This window comes from Periophthalmus magnuspinnatus, chromosome 17 (genome assembly GCF_009829125.3).
Source record: "Periophthalmus magnuspinnatus isolate fPerMag1 chromosome 17, fPerMag1.2.pri, whole genome shotgun sequence".
Lineage (NCBI taxonomy): Eukaryota > Metazoa > Chordata > Actinopteri > Gobiiformes > Gobiidae > Periophthalmus > Periophthalmus magnuspinnatus.
Window position 1 is genome coordinate 30,564,688 of NC_047142.1, and position 26,952 is coordinate 30,591,639.

General features: G+C 39.1%; 2 protein-coding genes and 1 pseudogene across 2 annotated transcripts; 2 read left to right on the forward strand and 1 right to left on the reverse strand.

The window, feature by feature from the left end:
• The first annotated feature begins 170 nt into the window (after nucleotides 1-170).
• On the forward strand, nucleotides 171-3,310 carry LOC117384842 (zinc finger protein OZF-like). The gene is made up of 2 exons (XM_055228315.1): nucleotides 171-274; nucleotides 755-3,310. Exon 2 carries the CDS (start codon nucleotides 776-778, stop codon nucleotides 2,327-2,329), a length of 1,554 nt encoding a protein of 517 aa, XP_055084290.1. The 5' UTR covers nucleotides 171-274; nucleotides 755-775; the 3' UTR covers nucleotides 2,330-3,310.
• A 1,323-nt stretch (nucleotides 3,311-4,633) lies between these two features.
• LOC117384965 (zinc finger protein 91-like) lies at nucleotides 4,634-20,053 on the forward strand (annotated as a pseudogene).
• Nucleotides 20,054-20,064: 11 nt separating this feature from the next.
• On the reverse strand, nucleotides 20,065-24,607 carry ccr12a (chemokine (C-C motif) receptor 12a). Its single transcript, XM_033982153.2, has 2 exons — nucleotides 24,565-24,607; nucleotides 20,065-23,143 (listed from the first exon to the last, which is right to left on the reverse strand). The coding sequence occupies exon 2, from the start codon at nucleotides 23,131-23,133 to the stop codon at nucleotides 22,021-22,023; it is 1,113 nt and encodes a 370-aa protein (XP_033838044.1). The 5' UTR covers nucleotides 23,134-23,143; nucleotides 24,565-24,607; the 3' UTR covers nucleotides 20,065-22,020.
• Between the last annotated feature and the right edge of the window lie 2,345 nt (nucleotides 24,608-26,952).

Below are 26,952 nucleotides of genomic sequence, written 5' to 3' on the forward strand. Positions count from 1 at the left end.
GGTGTAAAGTAGCTATTGTGCTAATTCCGGCATATTTACATTGATGCTGTTTGTTGACATGTTGATTAATATGCACTGTCCTAATTAAAATAAATAAATTAAAAAAAAAAAAAAAAAAAAAAAGATTTGCTTTCTGTAGGGGGCAGCATGAGCTACGCTGCACAAATCGTCAGAAATAGAAGAAGGATGGTGGTCTACTGGTGGAGATTTTGCGCAGCTGTCCTGAGGCGATCAAGTTTTATATTAAAATAAGAGCAGGATCACAGCAGTGCAGGTTTGTGGCTCTTTCCCAGTGCGCGTAAACAGACGCATGACAACAGCAGCGCACGCATCGCAGACAGACATGTCACAAAGGCTGTCACGTGTTTTGATGTTTATTGATCTCTGTGGGCGTATAGATGGAGTAATAGATTATTAGAGTAATAGAGTAGTTCACGTATATTTCACGAAGCAGCAACAAATGATGTAATGACGTTTGATAAACAAATGTGTAAATGTTGTTTATTTTTTCATTGAACACAAAAAGAGTCCAAATGTGTTTAAGTTTTCTGGTGAAGGGTACGCCCCCTGCTCCAAGGCAAAGAAACATAATCTCCATGGAGACGAGCAAGTGGCCCATCTTTCACCGGAAAAAAAGTTACATGGTGCATCTTTAACTTTTATTTTTAATTTTAATTATTTAACCCACTTGCATGTCCCATTTAGTTTCACACTAAACAATATTTTATTAACTCATATTCTCTTGTCTTTACAGGTGCTTTTTACAGCTCTGGTCATGTCACAGGAGAGTGAGGAGGAGATAACGCAAAGCTCTCCTCCTAAACACCAGGATGTACACAGCTCTCCTTCTAAACACCAGGATGTACACAGCTCTCCTTCTAAATACCAGGATGTACAAAGCTCTCCTCCTAAATACCAGGATGTACAAAGCTCTCCTCCTAAATACCAGGATGTACAAAGCTCTCCTCCTAAATACCAGGATGTACAAAACTCTCCTCCTAAACACCAGGACGTGCACAGCAGAGACAGGCCTTTCAGCTGTGACCTCTGCCCAAACACCTTCACTTGCTCCACTCAGCTCAAACTGCACAAAAGCTCGCATAATGGAGACAACCCCCAGAGATGTGACCGGCGCAAGAGGAGGAGAGCACAGCCCGATGGTCTGATACAGCATGGAACAACAGATTCAAGTGACACTGCACATAAAACACAGAAGCGTATTCACAAGAACAGCAAACACAAGAGTAAGCCTTATGAGTGTGAGTACTGTGAGAAGCCATTTGGACGGAAAAGTCAGCTTAGAGAACATGTCTTTACTCACACCGGGTACAAGCCGTTCAAATGTGACCAGTGTGAGAGGACATTTACCAGAGCTTTTGACCTTAAACGCCATAAGGCTGTCCACGTGGGAAAAGGATACAGCTGTGATGTTTGTTCTATGAAATTCCTAGATGTAAATTCTCTTATAAAGCATCAGAAGAAGATTCACGGCAGTACCCAGGGAGCAGAAAGTCTGCACACTTGTAACGATAGTAGGCCTTATAAGTGTGAGTATTGTGAGAAATCATTTATTCGGCAAAGCCAACTTAGAGAACATGTTTACACTCACACCGGGTACAAACCATACAAATGTGATGAGTGCGAGAGGACATTTACCAGAGCTTTTGATCTGAAACGCCACAAGGATATCCACGTAGAAAAAGAATACAGATACAGCTGTGATCTTTGTGGGATGAAATTCCCACGTGCAAATTCTCTTAAAGTACATCTGGGGAACCACAGCGGGAAGAAGCCATTTGGTTGTGCCTACTGCAAAGCCACCTTTGACCTTTTATATGAACTCAAAGAGCATCTGCACTCACATCCTGGGCCAAAGTTTTGTAAATGTGAGCGATGTGGAACCAGATTTTCCCAACTCTCAAATCTCAAAAGACACATGCGGAATCACCTGGGACAGCCAGCGTACCCATGTGACCAGTGTGGGAGGGTTTTCAATGAACCGTCCACTCTACGGACTCACTACTTGGTGCACTCCGGCTCTTATGCCTGCGATAAGTGTGAGAGGAGTTTTATCACAGAAGAAAACTTACAAGAACATAGAATCATACACACTGAAGAAGTACATTTTTCAGGTGTAGAGGAGTCTAATGTTGAGCCTACAGATAATTTACCTGTTCAAGGACTGGACGATGTTTATGCTGTAGAGGTGGATAGTCTTCAGGTTAAAGAGTTTGAGATCTCATGTGAAGTGTGTTCAGACACATTTCATTCCAAAGACCAATATTATGAACATTTGCAGAACCACGAGATTGAGCTTGTTGTGATCTAACACAGAATTAACTACACTAAAACACAGATGTGTTTGATAAGCTACGGTATGCATTAAATAGCATGTACTATGATTAAAAAACCTGTGCAATTGCAGCATTTGATGCCATTACAATCTCAATTGTCTAGAAAAGGAGCAGACCGTACCATTGGGACATCAGTGTGAGATTTGGAGACCAGAACGAGCACCAGAATGAGCTGCAATCTCTATTTTAAAATATGTGTGCTTGTTTTCTTGACCATCAGAAATACAGGTGGCATTCCACACAAGTTCTTAAATGGTCTGAAAAGTCAAGAAAACATTCAAAATGGTTTAAATAAGAAATTGAATACAGTATGTGATCACTGCATGTGTTTAGGTGTGAGTGTGACTGAACTGGAAAAAAGTCAACTTCTAATTTTTATTTTATTTGAGAGGGACTAGTTTAATTGCATAGATTTTCTCAGTTTAGTTCCAATAGTCAGTTAAAAACAAACAAAACAAAAAAAATATTGGGAAAGATTCAATTTAATTGTCAATTGTTGTTGTCATATGCGCTGTAAAACATATCATTCTATTCTTCATATGCTGTAAATTGGGAATAGAATTGACTTAAAATTGAAGGACTCTCATTTCGTCCTGATCCTAATAATACCACAGTCAGTCTACCCCAGGCAGCTGTGGCTACAAGTGTAGCTTACCATCACCGACTGAAATAGATGAATTGTTATTATTACAAGTTTATTGTTTCACCATTGGATTTTTTACAGCGCCTTTTAGGACACCCAAAGTGCTTTACATTGCATTATTCATTCACTCCACACATGGTGGTGACTACGATTGTAGACACAGCTGCCCTTGGGCAGACAAACAAAAGTGAGGCTCACAATCTACACTTTTGGCCCCTCCGGCCACCACCAACACTCAGACAGCACAAAACACATTCATATTCAATGTGGGTAAAGTGCCTTGCCTAAGGACACAATGACAGTTTTAGAAACCAAAATAAACAGGAAAAGGAAAATACATGTAATAATTCAAATAAGAGTGAAGGGTGGTTTTAAAACACATCATTCCGCAACATGGGCATAATATTCTTATTGGGTCTGACAGGAGAGTTGTTTATCTGTTTACTTTGGGTACTTACAGTAGCCAGAGGCGGATAGAGTAGGCAAAAATTACACTCAAGCAAGAGGAATGTTACTTCAAAATAATATTACTCCAAATAAAAGTACAAAGTTGTGGTCCAAGAAATTACTATAATTAATTTAGAGTAAAAAAGTATTTGGGAAAAGTAATTCTCAAGTAAGAGTAACTTAAAGACTTGTCTTTAGAAGAACTGTCAGAATTTAGCATCTGATTAATCCTTTAAATTTGATTTGGAAAAACAAAACATGTTTAAAAATCTGCTATTATCAAAAGACAGACACAAAAATGAGAAAAATATCTGAAGGAGCTGTGTAAGAAACACACATGTTCAAATCATTTCATGTTGTCAACATAAAGCTTTTGTCCAATGTAGACTTTGGTGGGAAGAGTAACCAAACCTTTTACTCAAGTAAGAGTATCGTTGCTTCAATAAAATATTACTCAAGTAGGAGTAAAAGAATGTTGCTAAAAAGTGCTTTGAGTACTCTTTTAAAAGTTTCTCGAGTGAATGTAACTGAGCAAATGTCCTACTACCCACCTCTGACAGTGGACTTGGTGAAGGTCACATGATGGTACTGATGGTGCATGATGGTCTTGAGTGCTGCTCTTTGGTTTTGCCAAACACAAGTGAAGCGTTTGCTCGGTCACCTCTTAATTTCTGCAGCATCTCTGATCCTGCAGTGGTGCTCTGTGTTACTTTCAGCACAAAGACCCTGGCGTTATTCCACTCCATTACTCTCTACAATGATCTGATAAGGTGCTTTTGAAATGTTTAAGTCAGGTATATTGTGTAACTTCTCTGGTGGGCATCAACTTCTTGCAAGCTTCATGGAGACCAGCACAGACAGCCACCAGGCCAAGTTTTAAGTCGAAACTAAAATTAAAGCATAATTATTTAATTTTTTATGTTTTTATTGCACTGAAAACCTTGTGTCCTTAGAGGGCATGCATGCATCTCCACCAAAAAAATAAAAATAAAAAATACTTCCCCAGGTTTTCATGGAAATGTTGCTTCTTTTGGATAAAACCAGGGAAGTATAATAAGTCCTTATTATAGATTCACAGATAAAATTTTCCCCAAGTATGGTTTTAAGGCTGCTGCTCTTACCACCCTGCTGTAGGAGGCAGTATGAGCCCAACTCTGCAGAATCTAGCACAGAAACAGGATTGGGAGAATCATCTGCAGTTTTTCTGTTTATGATCATATTTGTGTTTGGATTATGACCACAACAGTCCAGGTGCGTGCCCTTATTGAAGTGCTATTAAAAAGGTACAAAATCAGGTTACACTGTGTACTTGCTGTATAGCGCGACTATATTATAATGAAAAAACGTGCCAAACGTGCTCAGTTTTCCCATGTTTGAGATTGCACTGGGCGTGTAGATAAAGTAAATGAGCAGTAACGTGGTCATACACACTGTCTAGCCATATGCAGCTTGTACAGTGAAATCCATGAGTAAAATGTACCTGAAATGTATCTGACAGGAGTATATGTGCAAATGATGTATGACATTTAGTGGATGCCTTGTGTCCTCTTTCTATGTTTAAATTGGACTTAATTAAGTTACATACCTGTCAACTTACCTTTTGTTGTTGGTCGTTGTTGTAACCTCCAAAACTCCCATCTACATCGACTTAGGTCCTTAAATAATGACAACAGAAACATTTCATTTTACGGTATTAGTTTTAAAGCATATGAAAAACACTCTCCATCTTTAGCTAAGCTTAAAAGCCCAAATCGGAGGGAAACATGTCATTTTAGCTAACATACACCATTTTAAACATGAACCTAACAATGCAGATTTATGAAAAAAATTATTTTATTTATTTTAGCATCCAAACGACAATTTAAATAAACAATTTCAGAGAGTAGTAAGTTTTTCCCGACTGAGAGGCGTCCCCACTGTAACTGCAATCATCTTGACTCAAATCTAACGGTTATGCTAGCAATTGATTAGCATTTATGATATTTATTAACAAAAAAATAGTTTATTAAATGGTCTGAAGTCCTTAAAAATGCCAGAAAAGCAAATTAAACTGAAAATGGAAGTGTTTTTTTCTCACCCATTTTAGCTGTAAATGTTAATTGTTATTTAATTGTTAACTTAGCATATGATTATCAGTGGCTCTCAAACTTTTCACACCAAGTATCACCAAAGAGAATATTTGGCTTTCTGAGTACCACCAGTTCTAAATCAAGTCTATTGATTGATGAGGACTATTCCAGGTGTAAAAGTGGACTACATAATTTCAACTGTAGTTCTAAACCAGAAATAATCTAAAGGATGACTGAAAACTGGATAAAATGAACTCCAAATTAGACAAAGCCACAAACTGAGGAGCTGTCTAAGGATCACCTGAAGGAGCTCACGTACCACAGTTTGAGAAATACTGATTTATAATAATAAATATGAACCTGTTTTAAGGCAAGAAGCTTAAGAGACAACTGTTTTGCAATTTATTCAGGGCTTTTCTTTGCTGTTAATCTTGTTGGTTCTGTCTTTTCTCTAATCCGACTTTATTACAAGAGACACTTCTTTCTTTCTTTGATAGTAGGTAGTCCAAGTGATGATAGGCTACAAGACATCACTGCTGATTTAGTAACTTTAACTTAATCGACTCTTTTCCATTTACAGATGTCATCTACAGCTCAGATCATGTTCTCCTGTGAGAAAACATCTACACAGAGTTCTTCTCCAAAACGTGAGGTCGAACACACCAGGGACAGGCCTTTCAGCTGCGGCCTCTGCACAAAGACCTTCACCCGATCCACCCATTTAAAACTGCACCAGCGCACCCACACAGGAGAGAAGCCCTATATCTGTGAGCAGTGCGGTAAGAGGTTTGCACTATCCAGCTGTCTGCTACGACACAACCGCACCCACTCCGGAGAGCGGCCGTACCAATGTGACCGCTGTGACAGAGCCTTCTCACAGTCATCGAGCCTCAAACAGCATCTAAGAGTCCAACACAATGTGGAAGAGAGTGAGATCTGCAAGTCAGTGGCACAATCCTCGAAGCTCTGTAGAAAAAGAAGAAATAAAGATGAACCTTTCACTTGTAAACACTGCCCGAAGTCATTTAAGAGAGCGTACCATCTTAAAATGCACATGAGGACCCACACAGGCGAAAAACCATACAGCTGTGATGAGTGTGGGAGGAGCTTTGCACTTTCCAACGCTTATATAAGACACCAGCGCGTTCATACAGGAGAGCGCCCTTACAAATGTGACCAGTGTGGGAAGGGATTCGCACAGTCGGGTACACTCAAACACCACCGCTGCCTCCATGACACCACAGAAAAGCCGTACAGATGTCAACACTGCAAGAAAACCTTTGAACAATCCTCTGAACTGGAAGATCACAAGTGTTCTCTCAGCGAAGACAAACATTTCAGTTGTCAGCTTTGTTCAAAGACATTTTCTAAACCATATGACCTCCAGAAACACACTCGTGCTCATACAGGAGAGAGACCATACAGCTGTGATGTGTGCGGGAAGAGCTTTTCATCGTCCAGTAATGTTAAAACACACATGCGAATTCACACAGGAGAGCGGCCTTTTAAATGTGACCAATGCGGGAAGGGATTTTCTCAGTTAACTCACCTGAAACAACACCAGTGGGTCCATGGAGACAGAGGGAGTGTAGAGAGGCCGTACAAGTATAAAAGAACCCTTAAACCATCAATAAAACTGAAAAATCGGAAACGTTCTCGGAGTAAAGATGTAGATTTATCTTGTCCATTCTGTGCAAAAGAGTTTACAAGACCAAATGATCTTCAAAAACACATTAGGACCCACACAGGGGAAAGACCATACAGCTGTGAAGTGTGTAAAAAGAGATTTGCTGTGTCCAGTACTCTTGCCGTACACAAGCTTATTCACTCCGGAGAGCGGCCCTACAAATGTAAACAATGTGGAAAAGGATTCTTGCACTCGGCGGGTCTCAAACAGCACCAGTGGGTTCATGAAACCAGAGAGTGTGCAGAAAGACCATACAGCTGTGGCGTTTGTGGGAAGAGGTTTGCACGATCAGAGACGCTGCAGAGACACAAGCTCATTCATACCGGAGACTGCCCTTACAAATGTGAACAGTGCGGGAGGGGATTCTTACGGACAGTTCATCTAAGACGCCACAAGTGCATCTATGACACCAGAGTCAGTGCAGATAGGCCGTACAGCTGTGAACACTGTAAGAAAACATTTGAACAATGGTTTGAACTAGAGGAGCATCGCTGTGCTCTGTGTGAAGGCAGACTTTTCATTTGTCAATACTGTGGAAAGACCTGCACCAGAGGATATGACCTCAAAATGCACATCCGCACGCACACAGGCGAGCGGCCCTATACCTGTGACGTGTGTGGGAAGACTTTTGCACGGTCCAGTAATTTTCTAATACACCACCGCCGCCACATAAGAGAGCAAACCAAACAGTTTTTAGAGCAAACTCACAAATGTGACCACTGTGGGAGAGCATTCCCTCAATCAGACCAACTCAAACAACACCAGTGCTCCAATGACCATGTGCATAGTGGAGAAAGTTCATGCAACAAAGACAAAACTTACCATTGTCAGTACTGTACGAAGTCATTTAGGAAGCCATATGTTCTCAGAATGCACATTCGCACCCACACAGGGGAGCGGCCGTACAGTTGTGAGGTGTGTGGTGGAAGTTTTGCTCTGTCATCGACTCTTGAAAGACACAAACACCTTCATTCAGGAGTGCAACCTTTTAAATGTGACCAATGTCAAAGCACATTTATGCAATCAAGTCATCTCAAACATCACCTGCGCTACTCTCACAAAGACAACAGGGCATATGCTTGTCAGACCTGTAAGAAAACCTTCAATCAGTCATCTGAACTTGAACACCACACATGCTCTCACAGCAACAAACAAGCAAACAAACGGCCGTACAGTTGTGACAAATGTAAAAAGTCCTTCACAAGACTGTATAATCTCACAGTACACAAACACAGGCACAGGTTAGAAAAACACAAATGTGACCTCTGTGAGCTGACTTTCACTAGAGCGTACAGACTCACACTGCACAAACGCACTCACCAAGCAAAGACGCTGTACTGCTGTGAGGAGTGTGGGATGAAATTCAAACTTCACAGTGATTATGTCGGACACCAGAGATTCCACCGTAAAGGGTTCCCATGTGACCTGTGTGGAATGGAGTTTACACACTCAGATGATTTAATACAACACCAAGATACCCACAATATGGAGCAACTGCACTGCAAATCCTGTGGACTGATCTTTATCAGACTTGAAAACCTCGCTAAACACAACTGCACTGCCACTAAAGAAAAGTGTGATAAGGAGGATAAGAGGAGTCTCAGTAGAGAAGAAAACTCAGAAGAACAAACCATGTCACCTGCTGGAACAGTGAACCGTGGAGCTATGGAGTTGAATATTGTAAAATGTGAAGCGGACGTTGAATTTGAGATCTCGTGTGAAGTGTGCTCAGAGACATTTAATACCAAAGACCAATATTATAAACATCTGCAGAACCATGAGATAGAACTTATTGTGATCTAACACAGAACCAGCTCTGTGCAGCAGTGAAAGGCTCCAGTGTGAAGGCTTTGGGTGGGTGATATAGTAAAAAAAGGTTCTGGTCATGTATCCTGTGTTTTCAAACTAATTGTTGACAGGTTAAAGGTTATTCTATTTTGTTTTGGTAAACATTGATGTGCAGAGCAGTTTCAGACCTGTCTATATGTAGCCTTTATATTGTGTGTATCAGAGACAGTCTTCCTTCAATAAACTGTTGTAGACCAAATGTCTCAAACATATTTGAGCATGTGTGTGTCAACTTCTTCAATAAGTTTAAAGGCCACATGGTTATCTCCATGGAGATGTTATGGCATTGCCTGAAATGTTCCACAATATGGCTTTAAACTACAAAATGGCAAGTTGGAATACAAAATTTACAAAAAACAAATTTAATTAACACTGAACCTTAAATATAATGTTATGGAAACATGTATATAGTGGAGGGCCATAGACTGATGGTTAGTATAGTTAATCATTTAGATGGGTTCAAGAGACACACTTTTAATAAGGCTTGGAACATTGTGGTTAGGTTTAATCACAGTGAAGTATTTGTTATTGAGGCTGTTACGTGTTGGTGTTATGTGTTGTGGCAGTAGCATGTTGATCTTTTGGGTCAGTTCTGCAGGATGATTATGCAACAAAATGTCTGAGGGCCACATTTGGCTCCTGGACCATAATTTTGGTTTCTGCCATAGAACGTATAGTTCTTATGTTCTCTCTCTATTACAGTGTATGATAGACTAAACAGGACTCAATGCAGTGTATCCCATTAATAGAGGAACACTGTGGCCCCTATAATCTAATCGTTGCCCTCATACTCAGAAATAAGATGAGCAATAAATTGTTAGTAAAACTATACTTTTTTTTTTTTGCTTGTTTTAATCTTCAATAAGTCCCAAGCAATTGCCCCCAGAAAAATGTATTCAAAGTCTCAGTATGAGCCTGTGGGAAGAACGGAAATGGACTGGATGGAGCTCACGCATATGTGCATTAAACTTATATATTGAAACTACTTTAGTAACACTAAAGATAATCTAAGTTACCCTTTTTTAAATGGACAGTATCATTAAGGCATGGGCTACAACAAATAAATAGCAGAATGAACCTATAAGTAGCCATAAAAGTTATTTATTCAACCTTTTACACCTCATGTCATTGTATTACCACAAGAAAATAACAAAGAAAATATACACAATTAATAATGAGCCCCAAAATATAATGTTCCAGCTTTAATTTGGAACACACAGATGACCACTGTCTGCAGCAGAATACACCAGCGCCTCCATTTCCTGCGCAGGCTCAGATTATTTGGTGTCAGTTGTAACATTATGCTCATTTTCTACAGAGCTACCATTGAGTCAGTTCTAAGATACGGAATCACCAGCTGGTTTGGAAACTTGCTGGTCAAATCAAAAACTCAAATTTTAAATCTGGTGAGGACAGCGAGGAAAATTATGGGCTGTGCTGTCCCTCTGAGCCCTCAAGAACTTTACAAACAGGCCATGAGGGGACAAACCAGGAGCATTCTCTCTGACCCGACATATGTGTTGTACCCTGAATATGAACTATTGAGTTCAGGGAGGAGGTACAGGGTACCACGGTGGAGACATAACAGATATAAACATTCATTTGTACCTGTTTCAGTGAAACTGTTAAATGATAAATGATGTAAAAATGAGTGACGATGTGTGGAGAGAGATGTATTGCACCCTGTGTATGGTTCTGTTGTTTACTGTGGTGTGAGCAGCCCATTGGTCCAAGAAAAATTTCTCCTAAGGGAGACAAATAAAAGAAATGTTGAATCTTGAATCTTGAATCTTAATTTACTGAATGTCAGGCTCTCAGATATGTGCACCTCATTATTTATACAGTCTGTGGCAGTGTTGGTACACAAGCTCCTTCAGTTGGTCCTTGGACCGCTCTTCAATTTGTGGATTTCCTTAATTTAGAGTTAATTTCATCCTCCTTTTTGTCCTCCTTTGGATCATTTCTTGTTTAGAATGAAGGCTATGCTAAGTAATAAAGCTTCTTAGTTGCATCACATATACATACATCAAAATATTGAATGCATATTAGTTTGAATAAAGCTTTTTAGAAGCATTATATAATTCATATAACATATCAAAACATAATAACTCATATCCTTTGAATGTTGTCATGTAAGCACCATTTTTATACTGAATGCTGTATCCTTTTGAAGGTTGTTTAACAAGCACTATTTTTATACTAAAGTTTGAGCACTGGTTTGATACTATAACACTGAAACTATTCACTCATTATAACAGTCTCTCTTTAAAGGCAACATTGTGTGATATGAACTATGGGAAACAGTTGGGGCTTTGTAGAAACTCCTTTACAGAGATAAGGCTGCCGGAGGAGACTCAAGGCCGAAAAACAGACCGGTGCAGCCGGGAGAGGTGAACGAGGCCGGAAGGAGGAACCAAGGCGTCAACCTGCTCAACATAATATTTGCATATTCATGTTGCATGTTACACTTTTATCCTTTGGGGCAAGGGAAAGGCAGACAGACCGCCTGATGCACATTCGAGGGATAGATCATTTGACCCCGGGTACTGTATTAGATTGTTACTGTCAGGGAAATAAACTTTTGAGATTTGAACTGACCGAATCCAGTCGTCATTTTGATAGAACACCCCTAACAAGAACTACCATGACAATGATGTAGTCCTCTTTTAGTCCTGGTTTAGCCCGGATTAGACCTGGAATAGTTCTGTTATAGACTTGATTTAGATCTGGAGGTCCTCGGAAAGCCAGCTCTCTTCTTTGGTGCTTGGTGTGAAATGTTGCCTCTGGTCCATGGTGCATTAGCGGTGAACCTGCTGTAAGGGGCAGACTTGGCTCCTTGTGGCGCAGCAGAAGAAGAGCAGTGTACTTCTGATTCGCCTCTGCAGCTGACATTTTGGACATTTGTCTTTAAAAACCGTCCCCAAAGCGCGTTTATTCGGCTACTGACGACGATATCCGCATCTCAGGTTTGTGCCTGTGCGCTGTTGCATGCATCAGTACAGTCTCACATCCACAGCACAGTTATTCTGTGCTCACATCTGTTTGGCTAGCGACATTAGCTCGTTCTGCCCTGGGCCCGTGTTTAATCAGCTCATTGCTCGTGGTGTGCACTTGTTGCCAATAAAAGTGAGCTAGTTTTTACCTAGGTTGCTAAGGTCTTCCTCTCCAATGTGCGGGTTTGGCGCTAAATGTGAAACAGCAGATTGAAAATAGTCGCTGCATCTACTTCTGTCCCTTTACCAGTCACGTGGTCAAAACATCAACGCCATGTTATGTGATATTGTGCTTCTTTTTGGTATTTTGCACTAAACTATCACATACGTAGAGACATGCTTATTTGCATTTGTTAATTGTAAAGCACAATATTGATCTAAAATGGACTAATCAAACGAGTTCTTTGATTTATGGTGTTAGCCATTCCCCGATTTGAGCCGAATTTGCTTCAAAATTCAATTTGCGCATGCCCAGATGCCTGTCACTTAATACGGCAACGCATACACGGACAAACTACATGTAATACCCTATCTATTTTTATTCTTTTAAATATGTTTATTATAAGCTAAATATATATGTTCGTGTTACCACTACATGTAACTGGTAAAAAACTCGGGCAAATAGGCAAGTGCAGAGAAACGTCGAAACCAACTGATTTGAGTTTTTTTTTTTTTCGAAAAATAACCCTTATGAAACTTTTTTGGCGAACTCTATTTAACTTAAATGAATGGCAAACTAAGGTTCCAGCTGACAGATAGTACTTGTAGTTGTTTCTGTCAAGTAAAATAATGAAAATAAGGTCAAGCATGATGGATGCAAATGTGTTGACTCAAACTGAGGAATGACAGTGCTTTTTATTTTTTATTTGAATGGTCCCCCCAGTAATTGAGTATTTTTTTAAAATGCAATTAGAACAAACAGATCCATGGGCGGGCATAGGATGTAAGTGAATATAGAACTTTTCTGAACACTCAAGCCTCAAGTTCACGAACATGAATGAGTCAAAATACACAAAATACAACATGGAGTGTGTTAATGAGGAGGAAACACTTTTACAGCTCTGAAAAGTTCATTTAAAATAAATTGCCTGCTTTAATCTAAAATATTTAACTTTCAATATTCACTGTCAGATGGAGCAGCTGGTATTGTTTACAACAGGTTATTATATTACACAAGTAAGGAATAATGCAGAAGATTAACTGTTAACATTACAATTTTAGTAAGCTGTTAATGTAAGTTTCACATGATGTAGTATTTCTAAAGTAACAACAAAAACCTTTGTACTTGCTTGGGAGGCAGAATACAAAATTAATTAATACATTATAGAGATGTGACTATGAATCTCCCCATTTTCTAATGAGCATGATTGACAGGTGGATTAGCCAATCAGGGACAAGCATGGTACATCCGTACTGGAAATAATAGAGGACAAAAAAAGCACACGGGGCTGAAACACATCACTGATGCAGAATGAATGACTGAAGCACTAAAATGTCTGAAGTGAGAGAAATTTGATTTTATTTGTGAATCATAGGTGGCCAATGAGCTCCTTCAGTTCACATGCATCAGTGAGAAAACAAATCTGATTGCACAATCACGTTTGACCAGAATTGAGATGTGACAGAGGATGTGGGGACCAGACTGACGTCAATCTGTATTAAAAAAATTACAGAGGGAGATCATTCTGGATTTGCCAGGCAACACTTTCAGAAAAATAGTGTAGCTGTGAAATTTGATGAATGCTTCAAAATCTATTGTGCAACCTATGGCTGTTTTATTCACTCATCCTCTATCTTTTTCCAGACACTACAAGCCAACCTCTGTAGAGACACTTGTGTATTTCCAGGCCCCGATCTCTACCTCTGACCATGTTTAGCTGTGAGGAGTGTGGGAAGACGTTCAGTAGACCCACCACTCTGAAAGAGCACCAGTACATCCACAGTGGAGAGAGCCCCTTCACCTGTCAAGAATGTGGAAAAAATATTCACATCGTGCCGCCAACCTCAAAGTTCACCTCCGTGTTCATTCGGGAGAAAAACCCTTCAGCTGTGACCAATGTGGCTCTAGATTCTCCATCTCCAGCTCTCTGAAGACCCACCAGCGAATTCACACTAATGAGAAGCCGTACGGGTGTCCTCTGTGTCGAAAAGCCTTCACATATGCGAGCGGTTTGACGATCCACCTCCGAACGCACCACGAGAATGAGAGGCCATACGTCTGTGACTTCTGCTCTAAAGGCTTCGTGCGATCCACAGACTTGAAGATCCATGTTCGTCTTCATACCGGAGAAAAGCCGTACAGCTGTGATCAATGCGGGAAAGAGTTTGTGAGAGTCAGCGATTTCAGACGACATGAACAAACGCACCAGGCACAGAAGCCCTATCCATGTGACCAGTGTGATAAGGTAAAGTTATCTGTGGAGTTAGACCATAGACTGTATATATAAATAGCTAACCTTCTAGCCGCCGCGTTGTCAATAGGAAGTGCTCACGGGCGTTCTTTCCGGCTCCATCAACTCTGGCTCCAGTTCACTTTACATTGGAAAACTGGCCCCTCTCTCTATAAATGCTGCTGTCAGGCTTGTCATTTTGGTCTTGATTCAGATTTGATTAACTGTCCAGTCCTTGTTCTAGGGGTTGTGACTGAATATCAAACATGCCATCCCCCAAAAATTGTAACTACAAACTGCTTAACTCGCAGTTTTTATGCAGACTAAGACTGTATATTTTGCTGTTTATGGAGGAAATTTTGTTACCTCAAAAAATGCAGCTCATTCAAATTGAGATTTTTTATTTGATTGTGATTAATCTTACAGCCCTACTCCACTGTTGGTTCATTAAAGACGGGCTATTGTGCAAAATTTACTGTTTGGAACTTTCTACCATGTTATGAATTTGTTCCCTCATCAAAAACATGACTGAAGAGATTTTGGATGTCACCATGCATGTTTAATTTAGCAATCACTCCCGGGCCCTATTTGAACATTCTTTACAATTAGTAATGTGATTCTTTCCAAAACTCAGCCAATAAGCCTATGTTACCCATGCTGCCGCATGGCCATTTTCCATAAATATACAAAAACATGATACAAAACGATACAACTTCACAAATCTCATAAGTTGTGCAGCAGTGAAATGGGACTATTTGCTTACTGTGTTGTGATGGCACTCTGAAGGGGGAGTTATTTTGTGTGGAGAGCAAAGTGAAGGGAGACTAGTGAAAACTTCTTAAACATGTTAATGCATTGTTTTCAGGTTATATGTAGCATTTTCAAATCAATAAAAGGTAAAATGGTGAGCTAAATATGTTGTTGTTGTAAAATATCCCCCTCAAAAAGCTTGTATCTTTTCTTGTCTATCTTCAGGTTTTCAGTTACATGTCAACACTGCGTAACCACCAGCGTCTCGTGCACCCGGGCTCTCTGTCGTGTGACCAGTGCGAGAGGACATTCAGCTCTGCAGCCAGGCTAAAGGAACACTGTGAGGGCCACGCTAACGAGTCCTTCTCCTGTGGCGTCTGTGCTGAGAAGTTCTACGATAGGGACCTGTATCACGAGCACCTGAAGAACCATGAGATCCAACCTGTGGTGGTCTGACACAGAAAGCACCAATTTATAAAAAAAATAAAATAATAAGTTGGAATTTAAAGGTGCATTATGTAACTTTACTGATAGACCATCTGCTCCCTGCTTGTCGTCATGGAGATGTTATTAAATTGACTTGACATTGGTGGTGGGAAAGAGACAAATTTCTCTATTGATCACATTGTACTTTGACATGACATATCCAAAAGGTGAATGCATAAATGTTGAACTGTTTCTATTAGTGACTCGACATTAGAACATGCTACATTACTATAAATATTTTGACAATATTTATCTGCATTAAATATTATTGGCCAATAAAATGTTGTGATGTCACCAGCAATCGACCAATCATATTTTATACAGATGGAAGGCAGCTACCATGAATATCATTATTCGTTATACAGGAAGATTATGGGCTTCCACCAATAGAAATAATCAGATTCACAATTGTGCATTTATTTTCTGGATTTCTTATGGTGAAATTAGGAAAAATTCGCTCTTTCCCCTAATGCGTGAGTATGACAGCATCACATTCTACAATCTAAAAAACACTAATTCAGTTCCAAGTGTATTTATACAGCACTTATACAGATCATCACAACATCACATCCTTTGGAGCTTTATTAGTGAGTGGCGACATTATATGAGTCAATGCTGAGGAATGACATTTTCTTTTGTAAAAACTCAAAACACTAAGTTTAAAATGTGACAGAGCTGCTACAGTTTAATAACAAATGTAAAACACTACGACTCTGATCAATATTTAGTTTGTACCTGACTCTAAAATAAAAGTATAAACTCAGTGAAGAGTGATGGCACAGAGACACTGCAGACACTACTCTCTCTCTCCTTAAAGGACATAACTTTTGAGTCTGTGTTGAGATTCATTGTGTGGCAGACATGACAGCTCCATAGAAAAAAATGAAGCAATAAAACGCAAAGAAACAGTGCATTACCTTTATAGCACAATTAAAATGGCTTCAGCTGAACAAAGTGCTTCATATGGAAGTCAATAGCAATACAAACAAAAGTGACACATAGGAACAGTTGCCAAGATACCAAGCTATTGCCTTGCCTGGAATGCTCCACAGTATGGCTTTAAAATTGCCTACCTCAGACAAGAAGGTGACGCCACGAGGTCAAGCCACAGGTCAGATGCAGGGTCGACACAAAGATGAGCCCAAAAGCGAAGCAACTTGTGACTTAATGACTTAAAAGTGTTACCAGCTTTTATGATGTTGTTTCTTGGTATTAATGTGGAACCGAACTGCAAAAAGTTTAAAAATCACCTCTTTCATCAAAGTGCAAGTGTCTGGTGCAAGCCCAAAAATAAAAACATTTGTAAGTAGGGTTTTTCAGAAGGATAGAAATACTAATCAGTACTAAAACTCGCCCATGGACCACTATGGAACCTACTCAAATATAAGCCTACATTGTAATATAAAAGAAAATACTACGATTTAATAATGAAATTCATATTCTATTGTCTAATTTTTTTTTAATCATCATTTATCATCATGTGGTTGCTTGAATTCATTGAATCATTGAATTGCTAATGAGTATCAAGTCTATTCCTTAGTAGTGAAATAATTTGAAATTTTAGTATCATGATAATACTCATTTGCAAGAGACAAAAAAGCAGACTTGGCATCTCAGGACAGATAAGTGGAGAGGTGAACCTGCTCACAGTTAAAATGTGTTTTTAAATACGTGATTAATGCCGTACTATGAAACATTCCATGCATAACAGTAACATCTCCATGCAGACAAGCAGGACTAAGCATCTGTCTGATCTATGTGATTTTATTGTACAACTTGACCACTTAATGACTTGTCGAGGGTCGTGCATTAGAAACATTACATAGTGTAGCTTTTAAACGGTAAATTAAAGATGACTCAGTGTAGAGCTGGGTGTTGTCGCGGTAATCTGATACCAGTGACGGGCAGCCATTTTGGTGATTTGTCGTCATGGTGATTCAGTGCGTCTCTTTTCAGTGCAGCTCTATACTTGAGCACAGACACTTTTCCCCGCCCACTCACCTTATCGGTTGGTCTCTCTGTAAAACAATTGTGATAAAAATAACTTGTAATTGTGATTTAGACTCAAAGAAAATTGTGATATTTCATTGCCCCTAACCCAGTGTTTTCTATGATTTTCTGCCTGTGGTCAAACTGACTCAAGTCATCATTATCCGAATACATTTCAGTTTCACTTCTCATTGTCTATATTTAATTTTCTAAGTAGCCCTTTTAAATATGGCAGTCATGTGTTTCAGTGACATCCCATGATGACCCATTCAAAAGACTTTTTATTTGAAATTGTGGCAACGGTCCTCACACATGGATGTTAACCCTAACCCATGTTAAGTGATGAAGTCATAACTGTACTGTAATGGCATTTTGGCAGATTTAACCTGCTCCAAAACTGTACAATGTAGTTTTAAAACGTTTGACTCCACAAAAACATCTCTGTCCCATCGTTGATGTTTTTTTAATTTATCAGGAGGTGCGTCGGTGGAGCTTTGAAAAGTTGGACCCAAACAGGTGGTCATGATGTCGCCCTTAACAATAAGATTTGTTTTACCAATTCTAGTAAAGCTTTTGTTTTGACTCAAGTCTCTAATAACGGGGAACACTGATGGTGATATTATGGATATCAGTACAATGCTGACCGGTTGTGGTTGAGTGGGGCCTTTCTGTGCAGTTTGCATGTTCTCTCTGTGTCTGGGTTGTTTTCCTTAAACGCAAAGGTTGTTTTCAGATTACTGATACTTTGCATGTTGGTGGGGGTGTACTGCGTGTATGTCTGTGGAGGAATGTTCAGCAGTTACCATGGTGACACAATGCACACATTAGCAAACACTGCCAAAAAAGTTAAGATTGTCTGAAAAGTCAAGAAAAAATACAAAATGGCTTTAAACAACACATTTTTAGGAGCCTGTGATCACTATGATCATTCATGGTGCTGTTTAGGAGTTTGATTTTCAACAAATGAGGTCAGAGTAACTAACTGAAAAACATTTGGCTAATGCTAGCTTGCTTATGACTGTAGTTTTATGTGTAAGGCAAGGCAAGTTTATTTGTATAGCACAATTCGTACACAAGGTAATTCAAAGTGCTTTACAGATTAAGAAAGACATTAAAATCACACAAATCAAAACATAAATAATCACAAATAATCATCATAAAATTAACATTAAAAGAGAAGAGTGCTTAATAAAAACCTTTCAGTCGTATGAACAGATAAACAGAACTGTTTGGAGCTTGGATTTAAACATTGTCAAAGTAGAGGCCTGTCTCACATCTTCAGGAAGACTGTTCCAGGTTTTAGCTGCATAAAACTGAAACGGCGATTCCCCATGTTTAGTCCTGACTCTGGGCACCAGCAGGAGGCCGGTCCCTGAAGTCCTCAGAGTGTGAGATGGTTCATATGACACTAACATTTCGGAGATGTACTTTGGACCTAGGCCATGGAGAGACTTATACACAAGCAGAGCTGCTTTAAAGTCTATTCTTTGAGCTACAGGAAGCCAGTGCAGAGACCTGAGCACAGGACTTATGTGCTCGTACTTCCGGGTTCTAGTCAGGACCCGTGCAGCAGTGTTCTGGATGTACTGCAGCTGTTTTAACACTTGTTTGGAGAGGCCAGTGAGCAGGCCGTTACAGTACAGTCTAACCTACTGGAGACAAATGCAGGATAAGTCTCTCTAAGTCTGGTTTTGACAGTATACCTTTGATTTTTGCAATGTTTTTAGATGGTAAAAAGCTGCAGATGTTATTGATTTGATGTGGCTGTTAAAGTTCAAGTCTGAGTCCATTATTACCCCTAGATTTCTAGCCTGATTTGAAGGTTTTAGAGAGAGAGACTGGAGGTGAGAATTGTTTAACAGCACAAATCATCTCACCTGCTGTAGTTCCAACTAACACAGCTCTTTTGGGTCAGATTGCATTCAGTAAAGCTTAGATTAAAGTCTAACTTGAGTAACAAAGCTCCAGACAGAGCAGTGCCTACGGTTAGTTTCACACCCCCAGGGAATGTTGCTGACTGCAAAGCTGCAACGTCAGCTGCAAAGTATCAATACATCCATTGAGGCCAGTTTACCTGAACATATCCAAAAGAAAAATTGACAGATGTTGCACTTAATTTCTTAGTCACTAAGCCCTTGAACATAAACACTACTGTTGTAAATGTCATTTGAACCCGAGCATCAGGTCAGTCCACCCCTGACCCTCCAGGCTCACGTACTGGACTTTGCTATACTATTTTGTACTGTCTTTGGGAAAGTAGATCTAAATGGTTCTTTACTATTGATGTTATAAGGCCAACATGAGGAAGATACAGGTCAGTAGTAACATTCATTCCATCAGCTGTTTGAATCGGGTTTAATGTATTGGATACCGTTTTCCATAATAAAAAATACTACAAACTTTAACTCTGGTCATTTATTTTAACAGAGAATTTACAAAAACAGGACGTTAATGCACAAATGGTTAGTTCATATATAAACATGAATACATTTAATAAAAAGTAAATCATAGAAATGTAAGTCATAACAGAAACAGGACTACATCTTACACTCACTGTGTGCAGTTTAAGTCCTGGTTTAGTTCTAGTCTGGTCTTGGTTAAGTCTGGTTGTGGTCTAGTCCATGTTTTGCAGAACAACACTGAAGGCTTTGCTGGTGAAAATGCATTTTAATGCATTACAGTATCATAAGTGTTTCAAATGGTTATTAAAGAAGATACAGAAATAAATATATGTCATTTTATGAGACTGCAGTAGAAGCAGTGGCTCCACGCTTTTTTATCTCATAGTACAGTTAATGGATACTCTACTTTTACTTTAGAAGTGTACTGTAATGTCAATTATAACACATTTTGTTCATTTAATGATGTCCACAATCTAATCCTCCAAAATATTCTTAAAGATAAAGATAAAATGTACTTAATAGAACATAAAAAATAAAATACACTATAAGTTCCCCCTGCTACATGCTTTTGAGAGGTCCTCATACCCCTGGTTTAAACCCACAGTATGTAACTGTTAAGCAAAAAAAAAAAAAAAAAAAAAAAAAAAAAAAAACCCACAAAAATAAAGGTATGTTTTGTTTGTTTTTTGGTTGTGTATATTGCACAGAAAAATTGCCACACTTCCACAGACCTGATTTATTTGGCCTGGAGGAGGGCCTCCTCCTGCTTGTTTCCATGAACATGATGTTTCTTTAGCTGTAATATTAAACAATGTGGCATGTTGTGGGATTTATACAAGCAAAACAAAACAAAAAAGAATAAAATGAACTGAGAAGTTGTCTTGAATCAAAGAGTCTGATTTATTAAAGCACTTGTGCCACAAAGAGCTGTTCATCCCTGACAGAGCGTCGTCTTGCCCTGAGCTTTGTCAGTGTCAGAACAAACAACATATTTATACCTCACATGAATCAAAAAATCAGTTTAGACCTGTTAAGGGTCTAAACTGTTTGTCTAATATGTATCAGACAGTGGACACAGAGCACGGTCAACTGGATCTCCAGGTCAGACAAGATATAACAGAAATAAGAGTTAATAGACTGGGACTAAGAGTCTGCAGTAGTACAAGTACAAATTAGGTAAAACACTGTAAGGAAAGATTCCCATAACAGGCATAAAACATATCTATCTCCATGGAGAATGTTCCGTATGGTAAGTATGGTTTTAACTTTCCTTCCATGGAGTCATGTAGGTCACATAAAGTTACATACTGTACCTTTAAATATACTTATGATGCATTTATCAGTATTATGCTTAAACTGTAAATATACATTTTTAAACAGTCTATGGTGTTACCTTTAGTTACTTAGCATTAATATTTCATGATTTATGCACAGACCGTATAAAGAAGTGGACTAAGTGAGTGTGACGTCACCCACAGCATTTGGCTCCAGTCAAATGAAGCTCATCGAGGCCAGAGCAGTTATAAGGGACAATTTGGAGTCGAGTTTCATATTTGGAATCCCGACAGCGAGTATCATAGCAACCAAACAGCCAATTCAAAGTGAAGCTGATAAAGGTAACATCCCTTCCCGCCTGCACCGCTGGTTTAGCAGGAAGTGTGCACTTAGCAATTTTGTCAAGCAACCCTGTTGCTAACACTAGTGAGACCTTGGGGAAAGAAGGCGCCTGATTTGTCTGTTATTAATGTTCACATCTTGACTTACGGACACAATAGTGAAATAAAAACACCAGGTTGATGCAGAGCAGGTTAATATGAACATTTTAAGACCAAAATAACGAGTCTCACTGCAGCAGTTACAGAGAGAGGGGTGACAATTTTTCAATATAAAGTGAATTGGAGCCATGATCCCTTTCTATCTGGAACAGCAAGGTTAGCTATGTGCATTTATATATCCAGTCATTTAAACTAGGCTAAAGGCAGTAGCTTGGTTGGTAGTATGTGGATGTCTTTGTGAGGTGGATTTGGTGCTCTGGCTGCTCAGACTTAACCGCCTCTTCACACATGGCAGGTGTTTCCCGATGAGTCTTTTAAAGTGACTCTGGAACTTTTTACCAACAAATGTGTAGAAAACCGGGCTGATGCCGCAGTAGAGGTACGCTATGTTACGGGTCACGTAGAAAGAGTAGTCCAGGTTATCCCCATCCTCACACGTCGTAGCATCCGAGTCCGTGTTCGACAGCCGAATGGCTTGGAGCAGACAGACGATATTGTACGGGGTCCAAAATGCAAAGAAAGTGAAAATAATGATGAAGATTAGCTTGATAGTGCGGCATTTTTCTTTCATACGCGTGTGCAGGATGCGAACGGTGATGCTAATGTAACAGAACATGACCATAAACAGTGGGATTAGAAAAAAGAGGGAAAACTGCAGATACAAACTCACAAGTCGCCAGTGTTTCATAGTGTCCTGAGAATAGCCGGTCTCTTCACAAAGAAGCCCATCCAAAGGGTTTCCTGTAACATTGCGCAAGATGATTTCCTTCATACTAGCCGCGATGCTAAACAACCAAACGAATACGGAAGCTACAATGGCATATAGTTTCTTACGACTTTGTGCAGCTGCAACCGCATGAACCACAGCAAGGTATCGGTCAAAGGTCATGAGCGTCAGGAAAAGGATGGAGCTGTTGTAACCAATCAGATAGGCACTGCTAACAACTTTACACATAAAACCACCAAAAATCCATTCAGACAAATGGTATGTGCCCCAAAATGGCAGCGATGAGGCGAAAATCAGGTTGGACAAGACCAGATTCAGGAGGAAAATATTGGTAACGTTTTGGAGCTTCTCGTATTTGAAGAGGATTGCAAGCACGAGGCCATTTCCGAGGCAACCCAAGATGAAGGTGGTGAAGTAGAAGATCGGGATCAGCTTGGCGCCAAATATGTTGACCTTGCTTTTGGAACAGAGTTTAACGGTGTGGCTGACGACGTAAGTGGGGTCTGTGGTGTTCATTGAATTGTTATATGCTTCAAAGAGATACCACAGGTCCTCATCCATAATGTCATCCATGATTCAAAGTCTGGAAATACAGAAAACATACAAAAGGTTATTTATAATGTTTGTAATGATACACAATGTAACTTTTTGGTGTTTCACAGTATGGCATTAAACACATCCACCTAGATACTGTAGATTGTTGATGTAGATTTTTATTACAGGTGCTTGTTGCTCGTAAATACCTCTAAAACATTCTTAAGGTTTGCTTCTCCACAGATCTGACTGTAACATGGCCTGATGAGTATTGCCTGCTTGTTTCATTGAAGATAGATATGTTTAATGCCATACTGCGGAACATTTCAAAGCAATGACATCTCCGTGGAGATGGAGAACAGGTGGAGGACCCGTATCGATTCTTTCATATTCTTTTTTTTTTTTTTCAAGTATATCAATGCATTGGCTTTATATATCGGATTTGTAAAAAATGCCCAAACTTTAAATGTCGTTTCGTCACATTTAAAACTATCTTCCAGTTAATGACTCAAGTCCAGATCATCAGAGAAGGAACAGAAATTGCTGAGATGGAGTGTAAGTTTTACAACATCTGCTTTTCAGTTCCTCTTTTTGGCCTTATAATGAAGAAATGATTAATTTACTGAACTTGAAAATGCACGTTAAGGCATCTGTCTCGCACATTACAAATAAAGTATATTTTTCCTGCAGGGGGCAAGTTTAAGATTTTAGCATGTCCCTCATTAAAACCTACAGAGTGTTTAAAATGCACATTAGGGCTTTTTTCCATCAAATACTGACACCATTCTTGCTTTTAAAAATAGTTTCCTTTACAAAAACAACAGCTTACAATGTGTATTTTTCACTATTTGTCAGTATGGCTTTGTTTATACATATATATTGTTCTATACACTGACTAATTTCTACATTAAAATTGTAATTGACAGCAATACCCTGTTTAACGAGGCTGTTTAAAATGGATAATTCCACTGAGATTAGGCCTGTCACGATAACACATTTTGAAGTTCGATATATTGTTAAGTAAATATAAACGATAAACAATACTATTGAAACTAATTTATGCCCTTGACACAAAAACCCAAGAGCCGTATTCTAAATCTACAATATTCTTTAAACCATGCACTGCAATAAAAAATATATAAAAAATAATAAAAAATAAAAAAAACAGCAGAATGAAACTTTAGCCGATAGTTTGCATGTGTAATGAGGCTTACAAGTTATTCATTCAACCTTTTACGGCTTAAATTTTAACATATATCAAAAAAATAACCAAAAATGTCCATAAGAGTGCAAAAAAAACGTCCCCACAGTAAATACTGACCCCAAAATCTCTCGTTCCAGGTACTAACTGTACCCTCCCCTGTAATACTATATCCGACTCAAACCAATTAAAAGTACCAATGACTAAATTTCTGACTAAAAGTACCTGCAGACGTATTTATGTTGTTGTATTGTTTTTGTTTTACTCACTGTCAGTTGCTGCAGGTCCCTGGATGACTGGAAGGATGTCTCTGACTGTATTTGTGAAGAGGTTGGTGTTTAAAAAGGGGGCTGGTGCAGTATTGTGCATGGACTGGAAAAGTGCATTTACTAACACAGTATACTTACACCAAACCTCCTCTAGTACTGCGTTAGTAAATGCACTAACGCAGTACTGCGTTAGTACTGCGTTAGTACTGCGTTAGTACTGCGTTAGTACTGCGTTAGTACTGCGTTAGTACTGCGTTAGTACTGCGTTAGTACTGCGTTAGTGCATTTACTAACGCAGTACTAGAGGAGGTTTGGTGTAAGTATACTGCAGTATACTTATACCAGAGTATATCATCATCATCTGATCACTCACATTGGATTTTGTGGTTTGCAGGTCATTGAAATGATCTTAAATGTCCAGAAATCACATCATAATCAGATTTTGGTGTAAGCAAAGCCAGTGATTCTCCACTAGAGCAGTTTGGGACCTATCTTCAACTAAAATGCATATGACAGTTTGAAGTTCACAAAATTACAATAACTAATCCAATATGTGTCATTGCATCAAATACTGTGTAAAAATCTCATCTATTTTGGTGAAGTGCATTATAGTTTCTTCCCATTTGGACAGTTCTGAGGATGACTATCAAAACTGTTTATACATATCAACAGTCATTTTAGGAAAAGGCCCACTAACCATCAGAGGAAGCTTCGATATGCTCTGCTGTTTTCCTCTGAGACAAAGAGGTTCACTGAGGTGATACTTTTAAAGCTTCAAAATACTGATTACACCTACACAGGATGTTGTAGAATAAATTGTAGTAGCCCAGAGTTGAAGAGAAGAGGCATGATGCTGAAGAAGTTACTACCAGTACAGGATCCACACCTGGAGACATGAACCCTCAGCACACTGTGATAGTGTTGTGGAAAAATAACTCTTTTGATGAATAATAATCCATTTGCGAAGCCTGGTGAGTTTTGAAATATGAAAAAAGGTTTATTCTTTGTTATGACAGATATAGACAGGACAGGGCCCAGACCTGCCCTGGCCACAGACTGGTAGCCTTTCGCCGTCCCAAGTCTCTCTGAGTTTCTTCCCTGGAGCATGTCCTTAGTCTCTGAGTATTTATACCAGAATGACAAAGCTACATACATTTCAAAGCGGTGACTTTTATTTCATACCCATGAGATAATGAACTTTTACACCTGAGGACAGATAAGGCAACACAGGCTTTCCTGGAGGTTGGGACAGAGCATTCACATGTCTAGTCTTGGTCTCTGCACATACACTAAGACTGATGAACTGAACTGATGAAGTGGCTTGGATGAGCAGCAAAAGGTCTACACTCCTACAACTTTCTGTCCAGTTGACAGATTTAAACTTCGTCTTTTGCTACAAAGAAATATGGTAAGAATATTTTTACTTCACAACATGAATATGCTTAAATTTCCATGAAAATAGGGATGTCCCTTCCAGTCTACTACAGTACAGTCTGCCTATGCTGCTGCTGTAGGAAGTATTATATCTGTGATTCGCTGGCTAAGATAAAGGTCTGAGCTGGCATAAGTGCCCTAGATACAGCACCAAAATGAAATTTCTCTAAGACAAGAGTAGGGCAATGGAAACAGTTTGGGTTCATGGGCATGAGAACATTGTAAAATCCCTATATCAAACAGAGTTTAAATCTGACAGTTCTGAATTCTGTCAGATTTGACTTAGTTTATGATTAATATCTAATATCAGCATATAAACAGAAGTGAAATCATTTTCTGACTATAGCCTCAAAAGTGGTGCCATTACTCAACCACAAAGATCATTGTCACCTGAAAGAACTTTAAGCCATAAGATTAATATGACAAGTTTGTGGAGCTGATCGAATAATGAGAAGGTTCAATGTGTTGATCAGAAGTTTGGAGAATTACTCCAAATTAATAATATCTAACAGAGAAACTATTAGATTATGATTGGTCCAACAGGTATCCATACTTCAAATTCTGCCCCAGCAGCCAGGTATTTGTAATCAGAAACACCTTGCAACAGAAACACCTCAGGACAGTCTTGTGTGATGTCACCAACTACTGGAACTTGCAGAGGCAGCACACACTCAGAATTAGGTTGATTTTTTACGAGAAAGCTGCAAATTTACCTAGTTTGCACTAAAGCTGCCAAAAATGACAAGGAACAAAAGATAATGTATAGCACCACATACACAATTTAGTAGCAGAACAGTGGCTTTAGAGTTTAGTTCCACTTTATTTATTTCACCCATTAGGAGTGGAGATCAGAAGAACCTAGTTGGGGCAGTTGCCTTGAGTGGATCCATCCACTTACCAAAATCTGTTATGTGATTAGACATTTGTAATTCAACAACAGAATAAGGTCATAAA